At 42.9% G+C, this 13,362-nt stretch overlaps 5 protein-coding genes across 5 annotated transcripts; 3 read left to right on the top strand and 2 right to left on the bottom strand.

Annotated features, from left to right (window-relative positions):
• Positions 1-1,085: 1,085 nt before the first annotated feature.
• Bfra_002401 (putative glycoside hydrolase family 43 protein) lies at positions 1,086-2,057 on the top strand (the record flags this gene model as incomplete). The annotated part of the gene is made up of 1 exon (XM_037332822.1): positions 1,086-2,057. One exon carries the CDS (start codon positions 1,086-1,088, stop codon positions 2,055-2,057), a length of 972 nt encoding a protein of 323 aa, XP_037194950.1.
• Positions 2,058-4,588: 2,531 nt separating this feature from the next.
• Bfra_002399 (putative flavin reductase) lies at positions 4,589-5,366 on the bottom strand (the record flags this gene model as incomplete). Its single annotated transcript, XM_037332821.1, has 2 exons — positions 4,589-5,184; positions 5,297-5,366. 2 exons carry the CDS (start codon positions 5,364-5,366, stop codon positions 4,589-4,591), a joined length of 666 nt encoding a protein of 221 aa, XP_037194949.1.
• A 1,530-nt stretch (positions 5,367-6,896) lies between these two features.
• Positions 6,897-9,317, bottom strand: Bfra_002398 (putative glycosyltransferase family 39 protein; the record flags this gene model as incomplete). The annotated part of the gene is made up of 3 exons (XM_037332820.1): positions 6,897-7,318; positions 7,371-9,009; positions 9,069-9,317. The coding sequence occupies 3 exons, from the start codon at positions 9,315-9,317 to the stop codon at positions 6,897-6,899; spliced, it is 2,310 nt and encodes a 769-aa protein (XP_037194948.1).
• Positions 9,318-10,061: 744 nt separating this feature from the next.
• Bfra_002397 (putative endoribonuclease l-psp protein) lies at positions 10,062-10,789 on the top strand (the record flags this gene model as incomplete). The annotated part of the gene is made up of 3 exons (XM_037332819.1): positions 10,062-10,317; positions 10,349-10,380; positions 10,448-10,789. The coding sequence occupies 3 exons, from the start codon at positions 10,062-10,064 to the stop codon at positions 10,787-10,789; spliced, it is 630 nt and encodes a 209-aa protein (XP_037194947.1).
• A 1,092-nt stretch (positions 10,790-11,881) lies between these two features.
• Positions 11,882-13,071, top strand: Bfra_002396 (putative glycoside hydrolase family 45 protein; the record flags this gene model as incomplete). The annotated part of the gene is made up of 3 exons (XM_037332818.1): positions 11,882-12,334; positions 12,404-12,886; positions 13,015-13,071. The coding sequence occupies 3 exons, from the start codon at positions 11,882-11,884 to the stop codon at positions 13,069-13,071; spliced, it is 993 nt and encodes a 330-aa protein (XP_037194946.1).
• Between the last annotated feature and the right edge of the window lie 291 nt (positions 13,072-13,362).

Here is a 13,362-nt window from a genome sequence, read left to right as displayed (position 1 = left end):
TGAATATATGGCTACGATGGATAAGCAATTGGGACATGAATTGAGCGGAATTTTAAGCCAGGCGTTTGGGCAATAGGCATTTTGATTTACAAGAAGGAATATATCACGAGCTACGGGTGGATGAGGGAAATTTTCTTAATGTATTATACGCTTCTTTTGCAAGTGATTGATTTGCACGCGATGAATGGGAGGACAGAACTGGAGGGTGATGTGGTTGTTAATAATCAGTTTACTAGTATACTTTGAAATTTGTGGACTTGATTTGATAATAGTATATATAGGTAATTCTCTCTTCTGCTTCAAACAAGATCATTCAATGATCGAGATTCGCAAATCAAATGACATTCTATCAATGCTTCAAATTGACTTTATATTCAAAATGAATTCAGGGGACTGTACTTGGAGTTGAAACATGTTGCAATTAATGAATGGATCTTGCTGTACCAGTGTACTTCAAGGAACGGAATTCCTTGGTCAGCCAGCTTTGTCGTGTCTGTAGCTAGATACCGGAATGCTGTTGCTATGCACGATATGCCTTGATTGTATCACAACATGAGAAGATATCTATTTCTTATCCTTAAATCAATATGAGAAATGCGAGTATAAATTCATCTTCCACGAGGATACTTGGAGAAGATAGATGGAACAATTTGCACATCAAGATCATGTGTTTTTAGGCCCAAAAGCGTTCTTCAGTGTTTCAATATGGCTTCAGTTCCTCGGGCTTTGGTTTTCACCTTGGCCTGCGGTTGATTTCTTAGTGGCCCCGGTTTTCTGTGTTGTCTCAACATTTCTTTTCACCATTTTGAAAACGTCTTTGCCCTGTATTGTTGATGTCATTTACGTTTATGATCGCCAAGCTTGTCTATTAAGCCTACGAATCAGAATGGACGAAAGGACCGACTCTGAAGATATTTACCCCTATTTAACCGCAACTAAACTAACCAGCATTATGGATAAATGGATAAATGCAACGAGCCCCCACCACAACCTGTGCCTGCATATAATATCCCCTCCTGTTCCTCATCTTTGGTTTTTATTTCTTTCAATTGCAACGTCTAAATATCTGATCAATTACGTACACCATGTCTGACAAAGAACCTCTTATTACTCACATCTACACCGCCGACCCTTCGGCTAATGTTTTCAACAACACTCTCTACATCTATCCCTCGCATGACATCCCGACCGATATCCAAGACAATGATAATGGAGATCAATATGCAATGGAAGATTACCACGTCTTCTCAATGTCCTCGATCCCCGGTCAGGTAACCGATCACGGCGTTGTTCTCTCTAACTCTTCCGTTCCCTGGGCCTCCAAACAGCTATGGGCCCCAGACGCCTGCACCAAGAATGGAAAATACTACTTGTATTTCCCAGCTCGCGACCATGATGGTGTTTTCCGTATCGGTGTTGCGGAGAGCGATAAACCTGAAGGTCCTTTTACTCCCGATGAGAACTATATCCCGGGAAGTTATAGTATCGATCCTTGTAGTTTTGTGGATGATGATGGAGAGGCTTATGTTTATTTTGGAGGAATATGGGGTGGTCAGCTTCAGTGCTGGGGAAACCAACATAAGGTTTTCGAAAAGGAAAAATATAGCACCATGGAGCCTACTACTGGACCTGCACTGGGTCCAAGAGTGGGGAAATTGAGTGAGGATATGCATTCATTCTCTTCTCCTGTCCAGGAAATATCTATCTTAGATGAGAAAACTGGTGAGAAGATTGGTGCGGAGGACCATGATAAAAGATTCTTCGAGGCATCGTGGATGCATAAATATAAAGGAAAATACTATTTCTCATACTCAACGGGTGATACACATTACCTGTGTTACGCGGTAGGAGACAAGCCTGAAGGGCCATTTGTGTATAAAGGGAGATTATTGGAGCCAGTGGTGGGATGGACGACTCATCATAGTATTGTGGAGTTTCAAGGACGTTGGTGGCTGTTTTATCACGATTCTACTTTGAGTCAAGGAAAGAACCATTTGAGGTGTGTCAAGGTTAGAGAGATCTTCTATGACGAGGATGGTGGAATGAAGGTTGAGTAATTGGAGAAAGATGGGGTGTTCTTTGTTGGCGGTGGCTATTTATTACGTGTTATGGCATGAGCAACTTCTTTTATGGCTCGCTGCCTCGTATGTGTTGAGAATCAAAAAGGAAATAATTCAACGGTACCTTCCTCAGTAACTTCCATCGTTCTTCTCAGTATGTGTACGTTACCGTTTCAACTAAAAACATCATTTTGATCCATATCTATAGAATAGTACTGTTAGGCCAGGATAGACTTGTCCATGGTAATATTAACTTGCGGCAGCTTCTTTACATTATCAATCCTCCGCTTTTCACTGTTTAGTTATTGTGATGACTTCAAAGCTGTAGGTCGTTGTCGAATCAGTTGAACATGTGGCGCCTTCTTTATTACTGTTCAACTAAAAAGCTGTGTCGATCGTAACTTACTCTTCACATTGAGTCTATCTCAATAATATCTCATTACACCTGATGAATTGAGAATTTTTTATTTCTTTATCGGAGCAAAGTATTGAATATTCATAAATTATCGAGTTATTGCACATCTATACTTCTTCTGGTGTCAGTTTACACGGATGGATCCTGCGTTTGTATCTCGGTTGTATGTAGAGAGTTTGTATTTATTTTCAAATTTCCTGCTGACTCCATTATTATAGCAATCCCGGTGGGTTTCCCTGGGCGGCTGAGCAGATTGATCGTGATTTGTTGACGGCAAGACTTTCACATCAATTTGGAGTTCAGATGCCGTTCATAGGGACAGATTGGCTTTAAACTTTAACGGCTTCATTAACTTTCCAAACGACGACGTTTGTATTCGGTTTTTTGAATATTATTTTTCAACACTCGGGCAGCTATTCGACGTCATCGACAAAGACGAGTTTTTTGCCAATAACAAAGCTCAACTCATCTCCCCAAATAAAAATGACAGGTTATTTTACTTCCAGAAAGCAGCTATCATTGCTATTGCATCCCCTCTACACCCGGTGCCAGCCCCCTTTGTGGAAAGCCATTTATCTTACGCAAAAGATATGGCCTTCGCAGCTTGGCTACCTATGCGTCTCAAAACGGTCGATGACTTTCCAGCGGACGTGCTCAGATATCTACAGACTCGTGTTCTGTCCTACCTTGCTAGAGTAAATGTGGGCTGTAGCCTTCTCAGTCTATATTGCGAATCCCAAAAAGTCGTCACAGACGCGGCTAAGATAGCCAGATCAAACAAGGAAGTTGATGAAACACTCAAGTGGAAGCTGCTTATTATTGTTGCCTGCCTTCATTTACAGATTTCATTATTAACAAACACCTCTCCGGGAGATGAATGGAGATACCTACAATTTCGCCTTGAATTTAGAGGAGTGGCTGCACCTAGCTGTTTCGTGCTCTCTTATGAGCATGGATATCCATCAATAACTACGGCCGAGGAATACGAATTTGTCATAAAGAATATTTGGCTTTCTCATATACAAACACAGCTTGATGAACAATGGATAAACTGGTCTCCGTTAAATAGGTTCAGAGGCATACTGGGTATGAAGACTTCCTCATCCGGAACTTATGTTTCCACATTAACATTTCCACATAGAAATTATGCATCTTAACAGAAATAAAAGAAACGATTTGCATCAACGCTTTTGCTTTCTATACGGGGAAGAATCAGACATGAATTCCAACGACAACAATGAAGCAGCGGCAAAATTTCATGACGAAAAAGTTATATGTTACAAACAGATCCAAACTTGCTCTGGACTTTTGTCAGATCAAACAATGACGAGATACAGGGGATTATTCAACGTCATGTTCCGATATGATTTAGAAGAGGCAAAAGCTTTTTTGGATCTGATCAACTTGGATAGTTGGAATGGGATAGATCAGCTACCTGAACTGGAAAAACGGCCGGGAACTATCGGAACCGCCGGCTTCAATGTTGTCATTAAGAAAGAAAAAGAAGATAAACGAGACTATGAGTATGTCATCGATGAGGAATTTTAGTGACTCATTACCTACCAGGGTATGAACAATCATTCAGTTACTCGGTAAATCCATCAGTCGTTGTACAGACTGACAAGTGGTTCAAAAATGTCCCCCAATTCCTCTGAAAATTATCGTTCGAAGAGAAGCGTGAGTATGGGTGAGCGTACGGAATGCCTGAAAGGCTTCATCAAAGCATTATTGATATGAGAAATACCGCGATATTAGAAGAACAGAATCTGGGCATGGAGAAAATCATTGTGCTACTTGGGACTGCAATGCGTTTCTACTGAGATTGATTTGTGCTCCTGCAAGCTGTTGGAAAAAAGAACTTTGGGCGAGGGAGTTGAACAACAAATTGGTATAACAGGTTCACGAAATCATATCTGGAAGTGTCTTCGAGTTTGTTTAGATAATGAGCAACGAATAGATTATTAGAACAATGGATATCTTTCTCTAAGCAACAAAAGCAAAAAGCAAAACTGTCTAGCTGATCTAAATCCCCCCACACCTAATGGCTCCGCATATACTATTGTATCATTCATTCAGTAACTTTGCAATCACACTTCCCGTCACCTGTGACTCCCTAATTACAGATGACCGCCACTTTATTCTCCCACTTCTGTCTTTCGGCCAACTCTACCATGTACCCCGCAACACTCTTCCTCGTACATCCCGGCAAGTGACCCATTCCCTTTCCCTCAGCCCCATACTCCACAACACTCTTCTTCTCTCCCTCCTTCAACATCGCACTTCTCACAACACTGTACTCCAAGCCTGAAGCCTTTAGCACTTCCTCCGCAGCAGCGTGATCCTGAAATCCAACCTTCCCCATCGTCGAATTATTGATAAGTAAACGCATGGGTAACCAAAGCGCACCATTCGAAGAACCCACTCCAAAAGCAGACATATAGACTATTTTCTTGACGCCATGGGCAGCCATTGATTGCGTAACTGTCGAGATGACATTTTTAAGGAAATCAGGAGGAGAAGTCGATGCTGCGAAGGGGGAATCCGACGCCCGACTAGACGAGAGGGTTACGAGGACAGTGTCGATTTTGGGTCCGCTAGTAAAGGCGCTTGTGAGATCGGAGGAGGAAGATGGTGTGCCTTTTATGACTGTGAGGCCGGGGGCTTCGGGGATGGAGGAGGGGTTGCGCGCGAGTGCTGTGACGGTGTGGTCTGGTGGGGTAGGGGTTAGCGAATGGGGATTTTTGGTAGGCTTTTCCTTATGTGTGGGGTGGCACTGAAATGCTTGGCTTGGGACCGGGGTAAAGGGATGAGGTATACATACTTTGTGAGAGAGCTTCAGCAAGTACAAGACTTCCTGTTCTACCAGATGCGCCTAGAATGAGGAAATGCATTTTTTCGATTGTGATTTTTCCTTTCTTTTTGGTTGTTGTTGGTTATTTGTGTAATGGGAAAGTAGTGGTTTGCATGTATCGAACACAAGAAGAAGCAGTTGAATATTGCGATTTTCACTTTATTTTTTTGCTTTCTACAATGCGAACTCTCAAATATATGTACTCGCTTCTCACAAGAAATCCACGAGTAGAAAGAACGAGGCAGTGAATAAGGAGGCTCTTCTTCCATACTCTTCGGATCCGGATCCCGGACCGGAGATAACAACTCCACAGAGCGGCCTCTTCGCGAATATCCCGTTTTTGACATTATGAATCAGCAAATTGATTGTATGACAGACAAAGAGTGAGAGTTTAATGCAGCTGACAAATATTAAAGCTGAGTTGGTCTCTCACAGAGAAATGGTTGGTATGGATGTTGTATCCCGAGTTTGATGTTTGGGGGCGAGGGAGGTGAGATGACTGTTACGAGCTCCGGACGAGGCAAATTTATATTAGGATGGTCAAGGCTGGGAAATCTCTCCTTTAACTTTTTTCTTTTCTATAGATAGATGATTCTACGACGCTTCCGCTATGCCCCATTGAGCAACCTGCAGAATGCGAGTTACTAGTACCAATTTTTGTGTGACTGCGAAAAGGGACATCGATCGGAGGAAGAGGAAGGCACCAACGTGCCCTGGAGGTGGATATCGTTAATCTCCGCAATTCTCTTCTCCGAATAGAGCTTTCGCAAAACACCAACAACTTCGGTATTATTTCATGAAAGGTCTTGTTATTTGCGACATTTGTAAAGATAATAGCAATTGCTACGTGGGAAATAACATACGATCTACACTAGCTCTTCGGTTGATTTAAGGAGGAGCCTAGGATCAAAACAACAGAATCTAAATACCCACGATCGTCTAGTCGCAACAAACCACTACCCATTTCTTCACCTCTATTGCACATCATAAAATTGCAACTCAAATCCTAAACTCCCGTTGAATGTCATGAGTTCACGAGATATACTCTTGTGCCCAGTAGCACTATAATAGATATGTCTTCCCTCGCTAGTACACTCATGACGTAAGTTGGGAGCTAGTGTTAGTATTTGTAGATTTACCAAGAACGAAATTTGGGATCCAATACGCATATACACATAAAATAATACTCGGTGATCGCTGATAATCAATATCGAAGAACAATAGGAACCTTTCACTTACTTTTCCATTTACAAATTATCATTATCAAGCTCTGGGCAAACCACTCAGATTTTCCCTTGAGAATAGGGCGTGTATTAAGCATTTCAAATGACAGCATTATAGTTAGGCAAAAGAAAACCCGACAGAATGGTTTGGAAGCAGCAGAAATTCAAAAAATCTTTAGATTTAGATATAATCTAGAGGATCCATATTTTTATGAATCCCCATCGCTAACGTCAAAATTCCAAATCACACCTCATTTTTGACCATCCATCCGTCACCCACACCTCCAAATATTGTTACATTTTCCCATTATCACCTAGCCTCTCGAAATCTACTTCAAATTCACCAATTATTTGGCAAAATGAAGATCATATCCTAGCCATTTTCTTGCGTTGACCTCGGAGACGCTAAGGCCTGGGTAGCCGTATGTCAATGGTAGGAAATAGTACCATCCAAAAAGCACAACAGAAAGAATGACTCCAACTGCTGCCCAGGACATCATCAAGTTCTGTCCAGCGAGCTTTTCACGTGCAGGAAGATGCTTCTTAACTGCACCTGCCTTCTTTGCGACTCCTGATGGAACATCGTCCATGATAGGCTCTACGTTGAAAATGAACTCAAGTAGCGCACCAGTGATCAAACATGATGCTAAGTGAGCAGGTAAATAATGATGCAAGAACAGTTGACGGCCCATAAGGTAGAATGGTAGATAATGTGTTGCCCAGGCAAGGAAAAAGAAACCGGTAGAATTGTAGAGACGGGATCGGGTACCTAAAATGATCGTTAGTTATGTCCTTTAAAGCTAAGCGAGAATAGGACTCACGGTTGTCTAATGCATCAACTCCGCGACGTAATGACAATTGATCAGCAGCCCAAATGCCGGCATAAACTGCAAGTAAACTACTTGCCAACCACCAACCAAGGGGATTTCCTAAAAAGTAGATTTGTTGTCTGGTGTCATTATGAGTCCAAAAACTAACACCTCTCAATAGAAATGGCCAAACGAAGGGTTCGCTAGCATATGGATGGCTGCTGGTCAAAGCATTGTTGTGATAGAACATTGCTCGTTGCAACTCGAACCATTTCTTCAAGAATGGAACGCTCTTAACCTTACGTTCCTCCTTAATCAGACGTGGAGAGTCCTTTGGAATGGATGGTATCTCATCCACATACCAGATGTTAGAGCTTTGAGCCAAGTTCTTGTTTCCGTTGATTTCTTGTTGTTTGTAGGCCCAATCTGGTAGAGGGGTTGTGTGTGTCCACATGGCAACCTTACTTGGCCAATGAATGAGCTTGAATTGTCCTTGAAGACTCTTGAAATCTTGGCGTGGTTTGCCGTTTTCAATTCGAAGTTCGAAGAGAGTATCATTTAGACGCTCACCCAATGCGTCTTCGATGGAAACTGTTGTGAATTCTTGGTTTGTTGGGTAATATGGAGAAGCAACATCGTGAGACAAGAGCATTGTGTTAGTGACAACGTGTCTTAATCTAACAACTTCATTGTTCTTGACAGGGCGGCCTTCAACTTCTTCAAATGTGCCTGCAGGAATGATTTGCCAGTGGTTGTTGGCATCGGCATAAGGATAACCAGTGACTTGTTGACCTTGACTGGAGACTCTACCATCATCATATCTAAGAGGATATGTATCGGGATGACTGTGAAGGTATCCGTGTGTTTCCTTGTGCTTGATTTGAATGTTATCAAAGTAATTGATAGTAACCGCGTTTGCGGTCATGGCGTTGTCGCTAAGAGTCTCTTGGAATTCAGGAGACATGAAATCGTCACCTGGACCAGACTTGGTCAAGATTGCGAAGTGAACTTGGAACCAAAACAAGTAGAACAGGAAAGGTACAATGATAAGGGCAACGGCGCGAGCGGCGAAATGCTTGCCAAATTCTGGCAAGCTCAAAGCACCCTGACGGCGGTTGATATCCAGCAAACTCCAGAGGTCAATTGCGACGGCAGAACCAATTGTAACAAATGCGAATGTACCAACATATTTGGTGGAGATGTCGCAACTCAAGGCGAATCCAGTCAAAAGGAGCCACTTCCACCACTTTCTCGAAAATGGAATATGTCGGAGTTTATAGAATTTGATATAGCAGAGAAGACTGCATGCCATTGCAAGAACAAGGGTGGCATCCAATAAGATCAAACGAGTTTGCCCAATATGCGCATTGTCGAATAGTACCAACGAAGCGGAGAGGACACAGGCAGGTAGAGTGTAACCAGATTCCCACATGATGGCGAAGACAGTTGGGACTGTCAAAGCTCCCAGAAGAGCAGGCATAGCGCGGAAAGCCACATATGGCACCTTGTTGTCGATGTATGAATCCCCAATGTTTTCAAAATGGAAATGTCCGTCGTATCCCACAAACCAACCCATCAAGGCGAAGAGAAGCTTTCCAAAAGGAGGGTGAACATCGAAAAAGTAGGTTCGCTCAAGGTAATATGAAGCAAACTATTGAACAATGGGTCAGAAAAAGCTAACTTTGAAGGGAGAAATATAATGCAAATTACCTTGCCGAAGTGGACTTCGTCAAACACCACCTCATTAGGATGACTGATTCCCCAGAATCTTGTGACGAATGCCAGAATTGTAATGATTGCCAATGCAATCCTGTAATCCCATTCTGGTCCAGTTTTGGTCTGTAAATCTTTCACCAGAGCATCGAGCTCAGGATGCGGCGCCGCAACAGTAGAGGCGTCTTTTGCTTGAGGTGGAACTGAACCACCTTTCCGTTTTCGAACGGAACCTTGAGAAGACATATTGGAGTATAAAGGGTATAAGAGATTCTAAGGGACGAAATACAGATTAGACATATGTACCTATGCGAGGTGTGGTTGCAGGAGCTATGATAAAACGATGCAACTGTGTCAAAACTGGGAACAACTTACAAGAGTGCTTCACAGCAACTTTTTTTAGAGAGTGTAAGAAGATAGCATTGATCTCAAAAGAGACCAGCAGGAATGAATTGTTGTCTCTCGTGTTGATTGACTTTTTTAAAGAAACTGAAGCCCCTTGACAGAAACGGGTTGAAATTATTACTCCAAGTTTAAGCCGCGTAAGAATAGGACACTTTGTTAAGAATCTCGCCTGTTTAAAGTGAGCTTTAGCTTCATCATCATTTGTTTGATCAACTCAGGGGTATAAAATGTATTTGCTCTTGAAACGGAACATGTTTATATTATTTTTGCATATGTAGCTATTCAGATTTATAGATCAATATTTGAGATCAACATTTACATTTTCATATTCACACCCAGTAATTGACCGGTTTTTATTAACCTTGAGACCAAGTGGGAAGGTACAAAAAGAAATATGAGTCTAAAATTAGCCCGATCACGTGAAGATAAGAGATGAAGATAAGAGCTCTGACAACTGCTCCAAGCAGAACTCAAGCGTCTCAGTAATCAGTTGCAATAGCTGGTATAAAAATACTTGATCGCTATACTGGACTCCCGCTTTGTCCCGAATCCGAACAAAAGTCATATTGATGCCACGGAGAAAAGATGTTTTCAAGAATCGTACTCAGACATCGTGCCATCAGACTAACTAGTCGTTCCTCGCTGACCACTACTCTTACTACAACACCTCAGCGAGGTACGATTTCGACAACACATACTCTGAGAGCTTATAACACAATCTTAGCTAGAGATTGGTCATGCTTCAGATGTGGTAGACATAAATATGCGAATAAAGAAGCGAGTCTGTGTCGTCAGTCTAAGAGGTCTATTACAACAATCAATAGCGCAAATCTCCCAGCTCGTAAGTTTTTAGATTGAGTTTACAAGATTAGATACTAAGCCTGCTACAGCAATTGGTCCATACGTAAGTCAGCATTGTTCAAACAGTATTTGAATATCCGTCCGTATTAATCAATATCTTGGAACAATAGTCCCATGCTGTACAGACACCTTTCGGTATCTTTGTTTCCGGTCAACTCCCTGCAGATTTCGAAGGAAACCTCGTAGAAGGAACAATACGTGAAAAGACGGAAGCAGTTCTCAAAAACCTCCAAGAAGTTCTTGTCACCGCCAAGTCCTCTCTCGATAGGATTGTTAAGGTCCAAGTTTTCTTGACAGACATGAAAGATTTCGCCGAAATGAACGAAGAGTATGAAAAGTGGATCACTCACAAACCAGCAAGAAGTTGTGTAGCCGTTAAGGAGTTACCGAAAGGTGTCAATATTGAGATTGAATGCATCGCCTTGCCCTCAATTACTGGGCCCAGGGAATAAGACTTATTGACTGCGCGGCGGGATTATCTTTCTATCATATGATACCCATCAAGGTATGGTGCAAACACACATAGATTTTATCTCGTTCTGTGTTGTTTTGGTGGGTGACTAGGTTCTGAGCTGTATGAAGGATGAAATGCGAGCTAGAGTAGAGACAGATATTCAAATGATAGTAGTACTTTCTGATTATCTAGCTGGAAATTGGCATGGACATGAGCTTTTTTACGACTTCGAGACTCAAAGTTGCAGTCATAATAGTCCGGTGTCAATGTTCTGGCGAGATTCACTAATGAATTCGGTATTGTGGTCGGCTATTACACGGTTGAGGTTGTAGATCCGGTGAGTGGAGCACAGATAAGACGAAGTATCTATGTATACCCTGCAGTCTGCTCTTTCGATTTACTGCTGGTGCATTTATCAAATCCCGAATAACAGCTTGGGCCCGGCTTCATTTTCTACTTCGGGACTTCAAGAACTGATGTTCTTACATATTCACCCGGTACTTCCGTTAGCCCTCGAACTAAACTGTATGTGACAGTGGGCATGTGACGATGAATTTAAATGGGTATTAGAAGTCTCCATATTATCTCGAACCTACAAAGTATATAATCCTTCAAGCGAAGTCCTTTTCTCACTAGTCAATACGTGGCATCCGCGTAAAATTCACTAGCCTCTGAACTCCCGTTCAAGCGAACCGGATAAATTGAGGCAAAATCACGAGTTCATCAACTTCATCATTTCACGGCCCGTCATTTCCTAGTATTAATAACAAATCTCACATATGCACCCCAGATAGTTCAACGATAATCTGGGGAATTGTGTAACCACTTAGGTTAGACGGCATTGATTAGTGGAAATGTCTGGGCATATTTGGAGTTCTGCAGGGTATGTTGCTGGGGTGGTTTGATAGTTTTTATTCACTTTTTTTTGTATAAATTGGTTCCCCCGAGATTTTTGTATTGCCTTTGAGATCAATGTGCGTTCTTTCCTTTGCTCAAGTACATTCCAGTCCGAATTCTCAAAAGGTTTAGAGCTCTCCAGCCTGTGTTGTAATAGGAATATCGCAACGAACCCACGCAAAGCTTATTAACAATGAAGGCCAATCTCGTTCTCTCTGCTCTTTTCTCTTCTCTTCTTCCCACACTCATCCACGCTCAAGCGTCCGGAAGTGGTACAACAACCCGGTACTGGGATTGCTGTAAAGCATCCTGCGGTTGGTCCCAAAAGGCCACCTTAGCCACTGGTTCCAACCCCGTCAGTTCCTGTGACATCTCAAACAATCCACTCACCGACTACAATGCTGTCTCTTACTGTGCTTCTTCCTCTGGTACTGCATTTATGTGTGGCTCACAAACACCTTGGGCAGTCTCAAATACAATGAGTTACGGCTTTGCAGCTACGACGATCTCGGGTGGAACGGAGGCGAGTTGGTGTTGTGCTTGTTATCAATTGACATTCACGAGCGGGCCAGTGGCTGGTAAACAGATGATTGTCCAGGCTACTAATACAGGTGGAGATTTAGGAAGTAATCAATTCGATCTTGCTGTATGTCTACATTCTCTCCTCGCCCCATCACTGAAACACGTGAATATTTCACTGATTCTCCCCTACTAGATTCCCGGCGGTGGTTTCGGTATCTTCGACGCCTGCACACATCAATATCCATCGACTCCAGCATCCGCATGGGGTGCCCAATATGGCGGTCTCTCTAACCGTACCCAATGCGCCTCACTCCCCGCCGCCCTCCAAGCCGGCTGCTACTGGCGCTTCGACTGGTTCCTCAACGCCGACAATCCCGCCATTACATTCCAACAAGTCGCATGTCCTGCTGCGCTCACCGCCAAGAGCGGTTGCGTACGCGCCAACGATGCTATCAACGAGACGCCCACAGGTTCAAGTGCAGTCCCTACCTGGGCGAGCTCAACCGGCGCTGCTGGCTCTACTTCTTCAACAACTACGAGCACGAGTAAGAGCACGAGTGTAGGTGCAACGATCAGTACCTCTTCGACAACAAGCAGTGCTGCAAGTGGCGGAACGGGAACACCCGTTGTGCGTTATGGACAGTGTGGTGGAATTGGATGGTCGGGTTCTACAGCTGTGAGTTGAGAATCGTTTTTTTTTTTTTTTTTGCGTCTTGAATTTTTCAATGATTACTTGTTGTCTTTTATTGTTGCTGCGTGCTGAACATTGTATCGACATGGCTAATGCTAATTGTTTGAAAATAGTGCGCGTCGCCTTACACGTGCTCGGTTTTGAATGCTTATTACTCGCAATGTGTATAAGGATTTATCGGGTCGGAAGGAAAGGGAGAATAGTTATTAGACAAGCGGAGGGGTGGCTGGCGGGCTGGTCGGGATGTCGAATTTGTACATATCGCGATGGTTCTCTGTACATATGGAGGGGGGTTTTCAATCATAGTACAATTATCGATGCTGTGGCTTCTGGAATATACAATCGGATGCTGGTCTCAGTGAGTATGAATTAGGGCATTGTCATGTTGTGGTGGGAAGCTTTGTGTTTAAGCGCATGTGATCTCAAAAGCACCGTCTAGCCTAGACTCGTCAATGAGATCA

The sequence above is a fragment of the Botrytis fragariae genome, assembly GCF_013461495.1.
Source record: "Botrytis fragariae strain BVB16 chromosome Unknown tig00000012, whole genome shotgun sequence".
Taxonomy (NCBI): Eukaryota; Fungi; Ascomycota; class Leotiomycetes; order Helotiales; family Sclerotiniaceae; genus Botrytis; species Botrytis fragariae.
The sequence above is the reverse complement of the archived record's forward strand: the minus strand, read 5'-3'. Positions and strand labels throughout refer to the sequence as shown.